Source organism: Stomoxys calcitrans, chromosome 5 (genome assembly GCF_963082655.1).
Source record: "Stomoxys calcitrans chromosome 5, idStoCalc2.1, whole genome shotgun sequence".
Classification (NCBI taxonomy): Eukaryota; Metazoa; Arthropoda; class Insecta; order Diptera; family Muscidae; genus Stomoxys; species Stomoxys calcitrans.
Window position 1 is genome coordinate 44168646 of NC_081556.1, and position 15538 is coordinate 44184183.

At 39.2% G+C, this 15538-nt stretch overlaps 2 protein-coding genes across 6 annotated transcripts in view; both read right to left on the reverse strand.

The window, feature by feature from the left end:
* The window catches only part of LOC106081057 (heterogeneous nuclear ribonucleoprotein L), a 451695-nt gene extending 448937 nt beyond the window's left edge, over positions 1 to 2758 (reverse strand). For all 5 annotated transcript variants that reach the window (XM_013242759.2, XM_013242758.2, XM_013242757.2 and 2 more), the window contains exon 1: positions 1971 to 2758. The gene's annotated coding sequence lies outside the window, so the exon portion shown is untranslated. The remainder of the gene's footprint in view (positions 1 to 1970) is intronic.
* Positions 2759 to 11868: 9110 nt separating this feature from the next.
* LOC131997891 (uncharacterized protein K02A2.6-like) lies at positions 11869 to 13422 on the reverse strand. The gene has a single exon (XM_059369752.1). It carries the CDS (start codon positions 13420 to 13422, stop codon positions 11869 to 11871), a length of 1554 nt encoding a protein of 517 aa, XP_059225735.1.
* Between the last annotated feature and the right edge of the window lie 2116 nt (positions 13423 to 15538).

The following is a 15538-nucleotide window of genomic DNA, read 5'->3' on the forward strand; positions in this document are numbered from 1 at the left end:
ATAAAAAGGGATACTGCGCATAGAACTCGACAGATGCCATCCATGGTGGAGGGTATATAAGATTCGGCCGGCCGAACTTAGCACGCTCTTACTTGTTTTAATTGAAAATTTGTTCAATCAACTTTTTCAAAAACTTTAATTGATATTTTTATTTTCATGATTAAAGCAGTTTCATTTAAAAAATTTATTGGATCAATTAATTTCGTGATTGAAACCGATTTTTATTTTTTTCTGTGTGTGATATGTATCAGGCCTTTACCTGATATAACTGTCATTTATCTGCCGTTTTGACTTCAAGAGCCCCTTACAAGATTTGGGTCATTGCAAGGTATTGCTGCCTAATCTAATACAGGTCAAATACAAATTAAATTTCTTGATCACTCATGGTTATGAACCTAATTCTAATGAGAAAATAGTTGTCTATGTGAATTTTTTGTCATTACACTCTTGGTTTCGGCATTTAAATTAAAATCTCACAAAAAACGATTCAAGGTAGAGGAGAAAACTCCTTTAAGAGTTTATTTTAGCCTAAAGTGCTTTTTTCCTTCCTAATTTCTCTAAATTCATTCAACTCCCCTAAGCCGGTGCTATTTTTTTCTAATTTCTTGTCTTATTGAATTGGCATCACTGAATGTAAATGGCAATTCCTTTTTATGCCAGCAATAGTTAACTGACATTGTTTTGCTCTCTATCCATCTCTCTCACTCGCTCTCATATTATTATGACTCTCCAGGTTTGTTTCAAAGGAGAGATGCTTGCATTGTTGTGTATACATATATGTATGTGTGAATAAGGCTTGGATGGATTGATGGCGTTTTTATTTGGCGGTGGTGGTTTAGGAAAATTAAAATTTTTCCTTTATCCAAAAAGGGCAGATAAGAGTTTTAGTAAATTTCTTTCTGATTTTTTTAATTTTGCTAATCCCTTCTTTGTTTTTTAGTTTTCTCATAGAACTTTCTAAGAAAACCAAGTTTACAAAGGGGTTGTTTTTTTTTTTCTTTTCGTTTTTAGCCTTTTAAGGCATGCAAACAAGTTTTTCCCCAGAGCAAGCAAGAGAACAGGAAAAACGCCAAAACGGCAAAAACGCCATATTTGGCAAATACAGTTTTCTGCTCTGGTGGGCATAAGAAAAACACAACTTGAATCAAGAAGGGGGTTTGTTGGAAAATCCAAAAGCCCACACACAATTTTGATTTTCCCACTCAGTTCTTCATTTTTTAGATTTTTCCTAAGCCTTTGTCTGGTTGTTAAAAATCTAGGCTTTTTTTGCCTCATGAGTTGCCAATTTATTGAGGTTTTCAAAAGTTTCCAGTTTCTTTGTGTTGTTATTTTTCTGCATTTACTTATAAGCCCACGTCCGTCGGTCTGTCTATACCTGAGACTGCTGCTGCACTCTCTCTCTTTTTCTTGGCTGGCTTTTCTTCACACTTTCACTTAATATGGGGCTAAATGAACAATAAAAACAAAAAGAAACCAAGCCAAGAAAGCAATGCAAAACCAATTGCAAATTAAATTCGTTTGCATTACAACGGCAGCGCCAGCAGGCACAGGCAATAATTAAAAATCATCACAATTTGTTTTATTTTCATGGTTTGTTTCTAGAGTTGCTGTAAAACTTTCGAAATACATGCACGTCGGTTTTTTGCAGTTGGTATGAATGGCTGGTCATAAGGGGGTCAAAGAGAAGGACGTTTGTATGGCCAACGACAACGACAATGGCAATGTCGCCCTGCCATTTTCAAGACTAACTCAATGTAAAGTTAATAACTATTTTTGTTTTTGCTTTTCTGGTTTTTTTTTTGTCTTTCTTACATGAAATTACAATTTTTTGTTGATGCTTTAACTTGTATTTCTTGATTTTTTGCCTTAACTGTGTATTACATGCACACAAACACACACACACATATACGAATTCACATTCGCACACCACCAAACACTTAATATTTTCTCTACACTCTTTTAGAATTTACCTTTTTTTCTCTACTACTTCTGCTGCTGCTGCTGCTTCTTCTTGTTGTATGTCGTTTATTTTGCAAGGAAAACGGAAATTCTCCAACAAGTCTCGCTAGAAAAAAATTTACTTGGTCACTTTTGCTGTTGGTTGTCGTCGTATGGCATTGCCTATATTGGACTTTTTCGAAACTTTCCGATTGGATTACACACCACACAAATGAATAATTTTCCCGTTAGATTCTGGTTTCTTTTGCAAGCGCGACAACAATAACTTATAGGAATTACCTTTGACAATTTTTCTTTTCTTTCCGCTTTTGTAATTTTTTGTTTTCTTGCCTTCTTACTTTTTTTTGTGTGTGTTTGATATCTTTCTTTATTTTTTTTTATTTCGCTGAAATGGTGGTTGATTTTTGTTTTGTTGTCACTTCGTTTTCTGCTGAATTGCGTTTGTTGTTGCTTTTGTTTTGGGGATTGTTGCTATTGCATGCACAAGCTGAAGAACCGACCGACCGAAAAACAGACAGACAGACAGATACTCTGTGTTACAATTACACCGCACAACTACTACTACTACTACCAACACTCAGGCATACATATGTATGTAGCGTAATACCGACGACAACGACACAATACACAAGAAATGAAAGATTGATAGAATATTTGTGATTGGTTGGCTTTTGCTTATAAATTGGTTGGTTGATTTTATTTTTCAACAATTTTTCTTTTCTTCTTTTGATTTGGCGGCGCGGCTGGCTGGGTGGCTTTACACTTGGTATCCGATAAACCTCCGTTTCACTTCAAAGTACAATACGTACTGAAAATAATTCAAGTTGGTTCAATGTGAAAAAGAGAAAATTTTCATCGCCAACGTCAGCGTCATCGTCATCGTCCAATTTGAAAAACTCAGAGCAGCAGAGCAGTTGTCGCACATTGGCGTTCATACAACTAACAGCAATGGCAGAGCGCTGCGGCAGCGCTGTTAACAGTCACAACTGCTGTACTCAGCGCATATTTTGTGTGTTTCTTGTTCACATTGGCAACGTCATATCTTTGTTAATATCAATTAAACGATTTGTTTAGCTGAGAAAAGAGCAGTGAGAGAGAGAGAGAGTAATGACAGCAAAGAAAATGGTAGTGGCTCTTTAACATTATGTTAAAAGACTCTGCTGAGGCTTGTAACATAACATTTGCATTGTTGCGTAGTAGAAAATGTCATTGCATTTTAACTACGCATGTTTATTAGACGATTTCGGTAATGTATTTTGGTTAGGAGTTGAATTTTTCTTTATGAGAATTATGAAAGTGGAGCTCTATGTTATAGCCCTTCACAGGTGGGTGATTGGTTATTGAATGTTTACATTTTATTGTAAACCTCTATTGCCGCATTGTGGAATACAGTAGAGAGCAAAAGTATGTACATATATCAAAACAAACAACTCTTTCTTAAAAATTTTTTATAGAAACCTGGTTAGAATTTTATTTAAAATAAAAACTATAAATCAAAATGGCTGTCGAATTCGTTTCCTAATCTCAAATATCTTTAATTTGAGCTACATATTGCAATGGTCGGTAAATTTGTACCCATTTGGTGGGTGTTTTGAGGAAGGGCGGTGTCCCAAATACATGGTCCCACATATCAGATTTGTATTCTACTCCCAAATACCTTTATTTGAGCCCGGTAAAAATGTCAGATTTAGGGGTGTTTTTTTGGGATTGGGGTTGTCCCCCAAGCACTTAGTCCTCAAAATATATCAGCATCGTGCTCTACTTCCAAATATTATTTATTTTAACCCCATATTGTCTTTGGTCCAAAATAGGGATGTCAAATTGTTTTTATACCCTCCACCAAAGGTTGGGGATATACTAATTGCATCTTTCCGTTTGTAACACCTCGAAATATGCGTTCAAGACCCCATAAACAAAATATATTCTTGATCTTCATGACATTTTAAGTCAATGTAGCCATGTCTGTCCGTCTGTTCGTCTGTCGAAAGCACGCTTACTTCGAAGGAGTAAAACTAGGCGCTTGAAAATTTACACAAATACTTCTTATGGATTGTAAATTGGCCACATCGGTCCATGTTTTGATATAGTCCATGTTTTGATATAGCTGCCATATAAACCGATCTTGGATCTTGATTTTTTGAGCCACTAGAGGGCGCAATTTTCATCTGATTGAGCTGAAGTTTTGCACGAAGTGTTTTGTTATAACTTCCATATGACTGTGCGAAGTATCGTTCAAATCGGTACATAACCTGATATGGCTACCATATAAACCGATCTGGGATCTTGGTTTCTCATCCAATTTGACTGAAATTTCGCATGACGTGTTTTTTTATGACTTCCAACAATTGTACTAAGTATGGTTCAAATCGGTTCATAACCTAATATAGCTGTCATATAAACTGATCTTGGAAGTCGACTTCTTGAGCCACTAGTGGGCGCAATTTTCATTCGATTTGGCTGAAATTGCGCATGAAGTGTTTATTATGATTTCCAAAAACTGTGCTAAGTATGGTTCAAATCGGTTCATAACCTAATATAACTGCCATATAAACCGATCTGGGATCTTGATTTCTTGAGCCTCTGGAGGGCGTAATTCTCATCAGGTTTGGCAGAAACTTTGAACAACGACTTCTCCCATGATCTTCAATATACGTGTTCAATGTGGTCTGAATCGATCTACACCTTGATGCAGCTCCCATATAAACCGATATCATATTGATGCTCTCTTCCCAAATAGATGTATTTTTGGGAGTAAGGTGTAGCGGTTTATGCTCTAGGGTCAAATATCTTTCATTTGAAGCCCATATTGTCATTATTGGTTTATATTTCCATTTGGCGGGCTTTGGAGGTAGGGCGGCCCCTCTGGACATCCCACCATAAATAAAGATAAAAATTTCGGTTTTTGAGTTATTATAAACAAACTAAATTTCGCTTAAATCGCCTCAACCTTCTTCGAGATCTGGCGTTTTTGAAAATACGGTAATAGGAGGGTCCGCCCATTAAAGTTTGGATGTTAGATCTAATTCGTTCTCTAAATTTTGGTTGTCGATTGGAGTAGCCAAACCCTTTGCCCCGAAAGTGGAGATCAGATTCATACTCTACTCCCACAAACCACATTTGATCTATATATTGCTATAGTCGGTATATATGTGTGATTTAGGTTGAGTTTAGGTGAGGCATCCCTGAAACACTTGGCCATAAAACAGAGACAAGATTTGAGCCTCTTTTTGCCATTATCCATAAATATGTCCTGTTGGAGGGATATGTAGGGTGGGGTGGCCACACACCCACATAGGATGGAAAAGTACCCCGGACCCTGGTTCTGTTCGGTTTGCCAGAACTGCCTCCAACATCGGTCGACCTCTACATGGAGTGCATGGGGATAGCAGTCAGGTCGGGTACTGCCGGGATAGAGCTATACAACGTGTACATACCGCCGGTTGGTAGCTATGTCCCAATTAATAGTAATGGGGCTACTATCTGTACATAATGGTCTGGTTTTTGGAGACTAATGCGCAACACATTTCATGGCATTCTCCCATAGGTAACGACCAGCGTGGCATAGCTTGGCAAAGCAGATTGAAGGCTCCACGTTTTGCACGGTGAATGAGGATGCCCCCACTAGGATTACAAGGAGGTGTAGCAGCTCGTCAGACATTTCCTTTTGCATTCCCTGATTCCCGAGTGACGTATACTGACAAGCCGTCATCTCTTTGCGGTCAGACCACCTCCCCATAATTCTCACCATCGACTGACTACCCGACTTCAAAACCCCTGAGCGCCGGACGTTTTTCAATCAGAAGAATGGCGATTGGGCTGGCTTCAGAAAGTACATCAATCGCCGCTTCAGAGAACTGCTAGTTAGCGAGAGGAAATTCCGAGACATCATTAACGCAGCAGCCGGTCGAATACCCCAGTGTGGCCAAATTTACTGAGCAGAGGTGCTCGCAGACGAGCGTGAGGGGATTTGTTGCGCAAACCCTACTAACCCCAGAATCAGCGAGCTGAATCTGGAAATTAGCAGGGTACTCAACGAACATAAGCGGAATTTGTGGCTGGAACACTAGGAGCAACGTAACTTAGTACCGGTTTAGATCTACTGTTAAGTCACACTAGAACCCCGGTAGACGGACGTAACCGTGACTGATCCGAAGAGATGCGCCAGGTTGTTCAACCCTAAATTGATTGTGCATCCCGAGAGTGACAGGGCTAGGAGGAGAGCCATTTGTCATATCCGTGGTCTCCGAGCCGAAGAGCAGGCATCACAATTTACCGTGGACGAAGTTACGAATGTCGTCCGTGACGCCAAGACATCCAAGGCCTTGGGCCCCGACGGAATCTCTACAATGATGCTGAAGAATCTGGATCAACCTAGAGTCGAGTACCTTACGACTGTCTTCAACCTGTCTTTGAATACTCTTATAGTACCCGATGTCTGAAAGATGGGCAGAGTGATCCCACTACTGAAGCCTGGAAAGGATCCGAGTGAGGGGGAGTCATACAGACCGATCTCCCTACGTTCACCAGCAGCCAAGACGCTTGAGGGACTACTCCTTCTGAGCCTCGAGGAGAATTTCCATTCGTCGAGCATAAGCATGGATTTCGAAGACTGCATAGCACAACCAGACCAAGTGATAGGGCGCCCAGGCCAAGAGATAGGACGGTCCTCATGGCCCTGGACCTATCAAAGGCATTCGACACGTCCCTCCAGCCAGGCCTTAAACGCTGACTTGCGAATTATCTCTGTGGTCACCAGTCTTTTGTGAAATTTAGGGATAGGAAATCAATACACCGTAGAGTGAAACAGGGAGTTCCCCAAGGTGGGGTGATATCTCCGGCACTGTTTAACCTCTACCTATCCTCCATTCCACCCCCTCCAGACGGCATAGAGATTGTATCAAAGGCGGACGATTATACGATCATGGCATCAGGCCCCCCACCCATTGATGACATCTGCGATAGGTTAAACATCGACCTCAACGAACTTGCCTCCTACTTCACTGCAAGATATTTGAAGATATCTTCCACCAAATCTTCAGACATATTGCTTACTAAATACAAGCATGAGGAGTGTAGGGAGCTGAAATGGTCGACGGAGTGACAATTCCGACCATCAAGTGTCGAAAATACTTGGTGTCACATTTGACAGCTCTTGCAAATTCTCCACACATGACACAGAAATTTGCGATAAATTCAAAAGTAGAAACAAGGTCCTCAAGTCACTTGCCGGCAGCAGTGGGGTGCTGACAAAAAAACCTTGTTGACCACGTACAAGGCAATTGGCCGGTCTGTGGTAAGTTGTGCAGCGCCAGTGTGGTCCCGTCAGCTTTGTGACACGCAGTGGAATAACATACAGATCTATCAGAATTCCCACGTAGACCACCTCCCTCAGGAGACAATGATGACTTATGACGTTCCCTCCTTAAACTGGGTATTTTCTTCTTATGCTGCACCTCTGCTTTAGTTTCTTTCGCATAAAATAAGATTAGTGACATGATGCGACTCTTTGCTGGTGATACACTCTCCTGGAATTCGGACGGGGAGTCCTATGTATGCCAGTATACTTTCTCACCGCGGTAAAACCCAATTTTTTTATTCTCTATAAATAGAAGAGTGTATTCTTTGGGCCACCGTAACTCAAAGGTAAGCATATCTGCTTTTAACGCTAAACGTCTGAGTTGAAATTCAGGCGAGAGCATCAGAAAAATCCGTCAACGGTGGTTATCCTATATAAGTAGCGACAATTGTGAGGTATTTACCTTAATCAACCGCTTAAAGTTCTCTAATAAATGGTGTCACTCAGAGGCAAGCCTTTCGCACTCGGCACTAAAGAGGAGGTCCCTGTGAGATTAAACGTGTATAAAACGTCCTTGTATCCTCAATGGAATGTTCATGAGCAAATTTGCAATCTTTGGAGCAGCCGCGGGCGAACCCAAAAGCATACTTCCACCTCTTCACTTTTCACTAATAAATGAGTGCGTAGGTGAAGGGAAGTTTATTTTCCTAATGAACTGATATATCTTATTTGTCCCCGTTAAATCGTGGTATTTGTACCTTGCCAATGCTAAAGCAATACAAATATTTGTAACTACCTACAAAAATGCTGTCCCTAATAACTTCTGAGCCACTGTGCATAGTATGCATTGTGAATATCTCATTTTGTAAATGTTCAATTGCATGTACATACTTAAATTCCATGCTGGCAATCAAACCAACACAACGCCGTACGCAAGCAAAACCAAAAAATCCAAAATCAAAAACAATACTCAAAGATATGCCATGCTGCCTTTGCCATGCCATGCCATATGAACGACACGACTCACTTTTCAAACTCTTATTGTACATAAGCTCGCGTGCGCGCACTAATACCAATGCAAACAAAACGGTAAATTTACCAAATTCAATAACTGCTGACTTGGCTGGCTGGCAACAAAAACAACAACCACCGCCAACAGTAAGCAAATAAACAAAGCACATGAAACCATGAATCCACCATATCGTCAATGCGCGCGAGTGAATGTGCTGATGTGTGTGCAATTCAGCGGGGGAGAGAGAAGGAGTGTGCAAGTGAGAGAGAGAGAGTAATTACAACACAAAAATACGAAGTACGTACGTTTTACTAAAGTTGTTGTTGCGCACTGCTGCCGGACGCTGTTATTTGAATGCAAACTTTTTCACAATTATTGTTGTTGTTATAAACAAGAAAAACGTTAGCGTTGGCGTAACGTTGGCATTGGCAGCAGTTTTTGGTCATGCCCTCTCCTTCTCTCTTTCGATATAACAATCAGCCACTGTGGGAGTACCATTGATTTGTTCACATTTAAAGCTCTTTCATTGTTTTTTCAAGAGCTCTGGTGCTCTTGTTTGGCTGTGTTAAGTTTTATTTTGTGTGTGTGGGGGCATAAAAGTGCATTCAGAAATGCAACATGGCAAAGAAACTTCGACTGGCAAGAGGTATCAGGTAGCTTCTATTAACTATTTTGCCTTTAGGTATAGAAAATTTCGTTAACATTATATTGTTTTTGCCCTTCTTTTTATTAGGTATCTGATGAATCTGAGAAAATCTAGTCTTTTACAAAAAATACCAAAACGTCTTTATTATGGAATAAAAATGAAAGAGACTGAAAAAAATGTCACAGTTATTCAAATACGAAAAAGTATAATAGCTTGTTAAAATAATTCAATGAAGATGTGATTAAAAATGTGTGAATGACAGTAGTTTAGATATCCAACATTCCCTCGCACTTAATTTGCTTTCCCTTTAAATCTTTTCCGATCTTCTGGGGGTAAACTGTTGCCGACGTTTTCCACAGGGGCGTGACATTTCGCTGTTTTGACAGTTTTGTTTTCCGCTAGTTCCTTGTCCGTTGGATTGCATATTTTGGGAAGCTTCCACAATTGTGGTTTGACCTGAAGCTTGATTAGCTGGTTCTAACCTCTCACAACTGCTTGCGATGTTGGTTTGTTCGATAACTGTTGAGTGTCGTTCACTTGTTTCTACGCTTGGATTCATATTAGAATAGTTATCTGGAATTAATATGTCTATATCGTCATTAGCTGTCTTTTTTGATACATGACATTGTTTAGTTACATATAATGTTTCCACTCGTTTCTATTCTGCTTTTTATTTGATTTTGATGCCTTCGGACTTCGCCCTGCGCTGTTTTTACTGTAAACATTAAATTTCCCATTGTTGCTTTTATTTCTCCTTCAACCCAGCGTTTTTTACCAGAGAAATTTCGTACATAAACCTTTTGACCAATAGATAACTTCGAAGAAAATTTTGATAATTCGTGCTTCACAGGAAACATTGCGGTTAAAATTGTACGAGGCTGACGACCGTGAAGTAATTCTGCTGGAGATTTACCAGTATGTGGGTTTGGTGTTGATCTATATGTTACCAAATACTTGTACAACGCCTGTTCTTGATTTGGTTGTTCCTTACTTATCTTAGTAAAAGCTGTCTTAAAAGTTCGAACAAAACGTTCAGCTAATCCATTCGAAGCCGGATGAAACGGGGCTGTTGTCAGATGCTCAATAGCGTTTACTTCACAAAACCTTTTAAATTCAGATGACGTGAATTGTGTACCATTATCAGTTACAATGGTACGTGGTAGACCTTCAATTGCGAAAAAACTAAAGCTGCTATAGTTGATCCCGAGGTAGCTACAGATACTGGCCTGACAAAAGGAAATTTGGAGTACGAATCAACTGCAATAAGCCACATTTTGTTTAAAAATGGACCAGCAAAATCAATGTGTATTCTTTCCCATGGTTGCTCAGCTTCGGGCCATGCAGAAAATACTTGTTTCGGATTATCCCCATTTTCTTGACAAATAGTACATTTTTTTTTTGCCATACTCTCAATTTCTTGGTCAATATTCGGAAACCACACATATCTTCTTGCTAATTGCTTCATTCTACATGCACCCCAATGTCCGTCATGTAGCATACTCAAAACTTTTGAGCGAAGTGAGCTTGGAACTATTACACGTGAGTGTTCATGGTGCAGAAGAAGCACATCATTTTCGATAGAAATCGAATATTTTCTTGCAAAATACGGATTGAAAGAAGCCTCCGATTTATTCTCCTCCGGCCAGCCATTTTTCACATAATTCGTGATAACTTTTAGTGTTTCGTCGCTTTTTGTGTGCAATGCTACAGTTTCGGAATCAATAGGACAGTCTTGCAATATCGTATTATAAACATCATCAATATATAACACCTCCGCTTCAGTTTTATCGAATTCTTTATCATCTCCCATTGGCAATCTTGATAATGCGTCAGCGTTTGCATGATGAGAAGTTGTTTTATACTTTATAGAATATTCGTATGCTTGCAGTGTAATGGCCCAGCGTTGAAGTCGATGCAATGTCATGATAGGAAGCTTTTTGAAGGGATGAAATATTGTAGTAAGAGCTTGATGATCTGTTACTAATTCAAAGTGTCTACCATATAGATACTGGTGAAACTTGGTCACACCAAATATTATGGCAAGAGCCTCCTTCTCTATTTGAGAATAATTAACTTGAGAAGCATTCAGCGTTTTTGAAGCAAAGCATATTGGTTTTTCAGAGACATCAGGAAATCTGTGAGACAAAACTGCTCCAATTCCGCGGTTGGAAGCGTCGGTTGCGAGAATGATTGGATATTTATCATCATAATGAACCAATTTGGTAGCGTTCACAATATCTTGTCGTAAAGTTTTGAAAACTGTTTCTTGTAGATCAGTCCAAACAAATTTTGCATTTAATTTTCTGAGTTCATTTAGTGGAGCTGCAGTTTTCGAAAAATTCGGAATAAATTTATTATAATAATTAATTTTTCCTATAAATGATTCCAATTCTTTAATATTTGATGGCCTTGGCATATTCTGAATTGCAGCCAAACGTTTTTCTGAAGGTCTTATACCATCACAGTCAATAATGTGGCCTACATATTCGACCAAAGATTTCGAAATCTCACATTTCTCAGTTTTACATTTGAGTCCATGATATTTTAGTTTCTCCAGCACATTAGTCAAGTTCTGAATATGTTCACTGTTTGTTTTTCCTGTTATAATTACGTCATCAAGGTAAATTGCGCATCCAGGAATATCTGCTAATGTTTCCTCCATGAATCTCTGAAAAATTGCGGGTGCACTTGCAATCCCGAAAGGCATACGCTTATATTGATATAAACCAAAAGGAGTATTTATAATCTGCAAATATGCTTCACTCAAGTCAATTTTAGAGAAATACCGACCTCCTTGAAGTTTGTGGAATAATTCTTCGATTCTTGGTATGGAATATCTTTCAGTTTTTATTTGGGGATTTAAAGTAACTTTAAAATCGGCGCAAACCCTTATGGAACCATTTGGTTTTGGAACCACCACAATTGGCGAAGCCCATTCACTCGAATTTATTGGCTCTATGACGCCATTGGAGACCAAACGGTCAATTTGTAGAACTGTAGAACTTTGTCGTGTAACGCAAATGGAATATTGTAAGGTTTCATAAATTTTGGAACTGCATCGGACTTAAGGGTAATATCTGCTTTAAACGTTGGACAGTGTCCAAGTCCTTCAGAAAAAACTTCATTGAAATTGTTTAAGACTTGTTTCAATCTACATTCTAAATCCGTAAGAGAGTCATTTGAAACTTGCAAGCAGTTTTCGATCACTAGGTTATTGTATGGACTTTTTATCTGAAAATCAAATTCTTTAAACCAATCGAATCCAAATATGTTCACAACATTTTCCAAATCAACAACGTAAAGTTGTAAATTTCGTGTTTGGTTGCCGACCTTAACATCCACATTAACCACCCCTTTTAGAGCCAACATAGCTCCTCCATACGCTTTTAATGTTTTATTACTTGGACTACACAAAGGTTGTTTTAATTTCTTGTAGACGTCAAGTCCAATCAATGAGCATGAAGCTCCAGTGTCTAATTGAAATGGCAATTCTTCGTTATTTACCTTAATAGTGATCATGAGTTTATCATTCTTTCCATTATTGACGGTGTCGATTGCTTCAACGTGACTTATAGACGATTCCTCTACCTCCATTTCATGAATTTGTTGACTATTTCCATGCTTACCTTGTGCTTGACATACTTTCGATATATGTCCAAGCTTCGAGCATCTATTGCATCTGGTTCTATTCTTAAAGTGATAACATTCTTCTGTCTGATGAGACTTTCCACAGCCTGGACAAGACTGTAAATTCTTGAAAGTAAGCTTTCCCTTTGATTTACTTTCTGAAACATTATAACGTTGAATAGCGTGAACTTCATTTGTCGGCTCCTTAGTATCTTCGATCTCATCCGACGCCTTAACAGTTGCTTCAAAAATTGAACAAATTTGCAGCACCTCTTCTAAAGATGGATTTGATTTTTGCAAACAAGCTGTTCGGACTTTCTTATGTGGAGTGTATAACACAATCATATCCCTTATTTTGTTATCGACGTAGGATTGTCTGCAGTATTCATTTTCACACGTAAAATTACATTCTCTGGCTACACCTCTTAGATCTGCAACCCAATCAACGTATTTCTGATTCTCCTTCATTCTTGTTTGATTATAAAATTTAAATCGAGCGGCTAAAATGTGCTGTTGACTTCCAAAATGCTTTTCTAATGCGGTAACTAACTCCTTGTATGGTTGTACTTCTGCTTTCCCATCAAATAGCCTTTGCAAAAGCTCCAAAACATCAGATCCAACCCAGCTAAGAAAACAAGACCGCTTCGCATCTTCACATTTTATAGAACTTGCTATCATATGCTGTTCCAATTGAAATTGATATGTTGACCATTGTTCTGTTCCACTATTGAAATTTCTGAACGAAGGTATCACCAAAGAGCTCTTGTTCCTCGAAATAACATCTTCCAAAATAGCTTGGTTTTGAGCCAACATTTGTGCCAAAAATGCGTGATTGGTTTCTTGCAGTTGAGCCAAAACCTGCGAAAAATTATTAGAATCCATTGTTTTTTGATTTGTTTCTTATATCCTCGTCGCCAAATGATGAATCTGAGAAAATCTAGTCTTTTACAAAAATTACCAAAACGTCTTTATTATGGAATAAAAATGAAAGAGACTGAAAAAAATGTCACAGTTATTCAAATACGAAAAAGTATAATAGCTTGTTAAAATAATTCAATGAAGATGTGATTAAAAATGTGTGAATGACAGTAGTTTAGATATCCAACAGTCTCAAATTCGTTTCAACATATATGTATATTGTTCAGCTTTAGACCCAAGGATTTTTGTTTCAATACATAAAGAAAACAAACGTTTGAAAAAGTTAGACAAAAAGGACTTTTGCAGGTAAATATAAGCTCAAACTTCTTATATACGGATATTAGTAAGCTATGCAATGGTAGACGCATGAATATACAATGGTATCGTTTCTTAAAATTGGGGTTTCCTTCAATAAAATAAAACCGACGCCAATCATGGAGGAGCCAGAAACCTTAGGTATCAATACTAACGTGTGTTAGGTTAGGTTGATTAGGTTGCCTACCAGTTACCTACCAGTTACCTACCAGGTTAGTTCACTAGAAGTCCAGTTTGGCGTATTGTGATACCATAAAAAGAAAGAGAAAGAAGATGTGAGCCCTAGGACCATATCAAGAGGTTACTGGTTCGCCCGGCGCAGGCGAACCACATCTCGGGCACTCGTCCCCTCTTCATTCCCTGGTATCCCCTCATAACCGGGAATCCACATGAATCAATCGTGGCTCCGGAGCCTATCCAGGGACTCCAAATCATCCACCATACACCTCGACCTCATAGTCCTCGAACCCATGGCCTAGAGCGCCGCCATACTGTCCACATAAACCCCAAGTTTTAAGGACGGTAGTAGGCCCTACGGCCTCAAAGACCGTACACTCATCCAGTAGTCTCAGTGACATACCGATGCTTCGAAGTAGACCCCCAATCCATTTCCTGACTCCATCTTGGAGCTATCAGGCCTCCACATAACTCCAGAATGTTGAGAGGACTTAGTGCCAGATATTGCAATGACCACTCTTGCCAACTTTCAGACGTCATGTTCTGTGAAATGATCGGCCCCAGGGCCTTCGCCGCCTCGTTTTCCGCTATCTCTTGATCTAGAAAAGCCGTTCCTCACTACCCTTGACCAAACAGAGCCTGAAAGCCTTCTTCATGGTTCGACTATGACAGCCCTGACTGTTATAATCTACTCAGGCTGCCATTCCCGTATCAAAATCGTCTCCAGTGCTTGTAGTACAGCAAAGACTTCCGCCTTAAAGCCTCCCTAGATATCAAGGAACCTAATGAAAACGTTTGCCCTCGTATTCCCTTCCATTCGTATTACATTTCATTAAGGAACATTGTATACTTCGCCCGTATCAAAAAGTGCAGTCCTATTCCTGTTTTCGCTTAATGCTTTGTGATCTCGTCTTTTATGCCGTGTCTGAATGCCGCTTAGTGACACCACTTGTTAGAGAAGTTTAAACATGGCGCGATACCTTACAAATGTCGACAGAATTTATAAGGGAATAAATACCGCGGAAATTTTTTTCTGATGTTAACGCCGGGATTTGAAACTATGTATGTGTTTCGTCCGAAGTCGATTTTTGGGACGAAGGCTGCTGGGCCCCGCTTGGGGTCAAAAACCTCCCCTTGGGGGGAAGTGGTTTAACCTACGCAATATGGAGACTTGTCTAAAAATTTGGCCAGGGAAGAACCTTAGGCGTCTTGAGGATTTTTAACCCAGGCAACATAGGCAGTATGGCTATGAAATGAAAGGTACAAAGGAGTAGATTACGATTTTTTTGAAAAATCTTTTTTCTTTTAGAGTTTAATATATTTTTTGCATATATATAGCGTAATTTACACCTTCGTACCTTTCATTTAATACCCATATTGCCTCCGTAAGTCCTTCCCGGGTCAAGTTTTTTCGCACGTTTTTGCATATACGTAATCTATTCGACAATAATTTTGAATTTAATCTGATATTAGCTACTTTGGACCACTTCCCCCCAAGGGGATTTTTTTGGCCCCTGGACGCACGGGGGCTTTGCCCTAAAAGCGGATTTTGGATTCGTGTTCCAGGGGTCAACCCACATCTAAACAC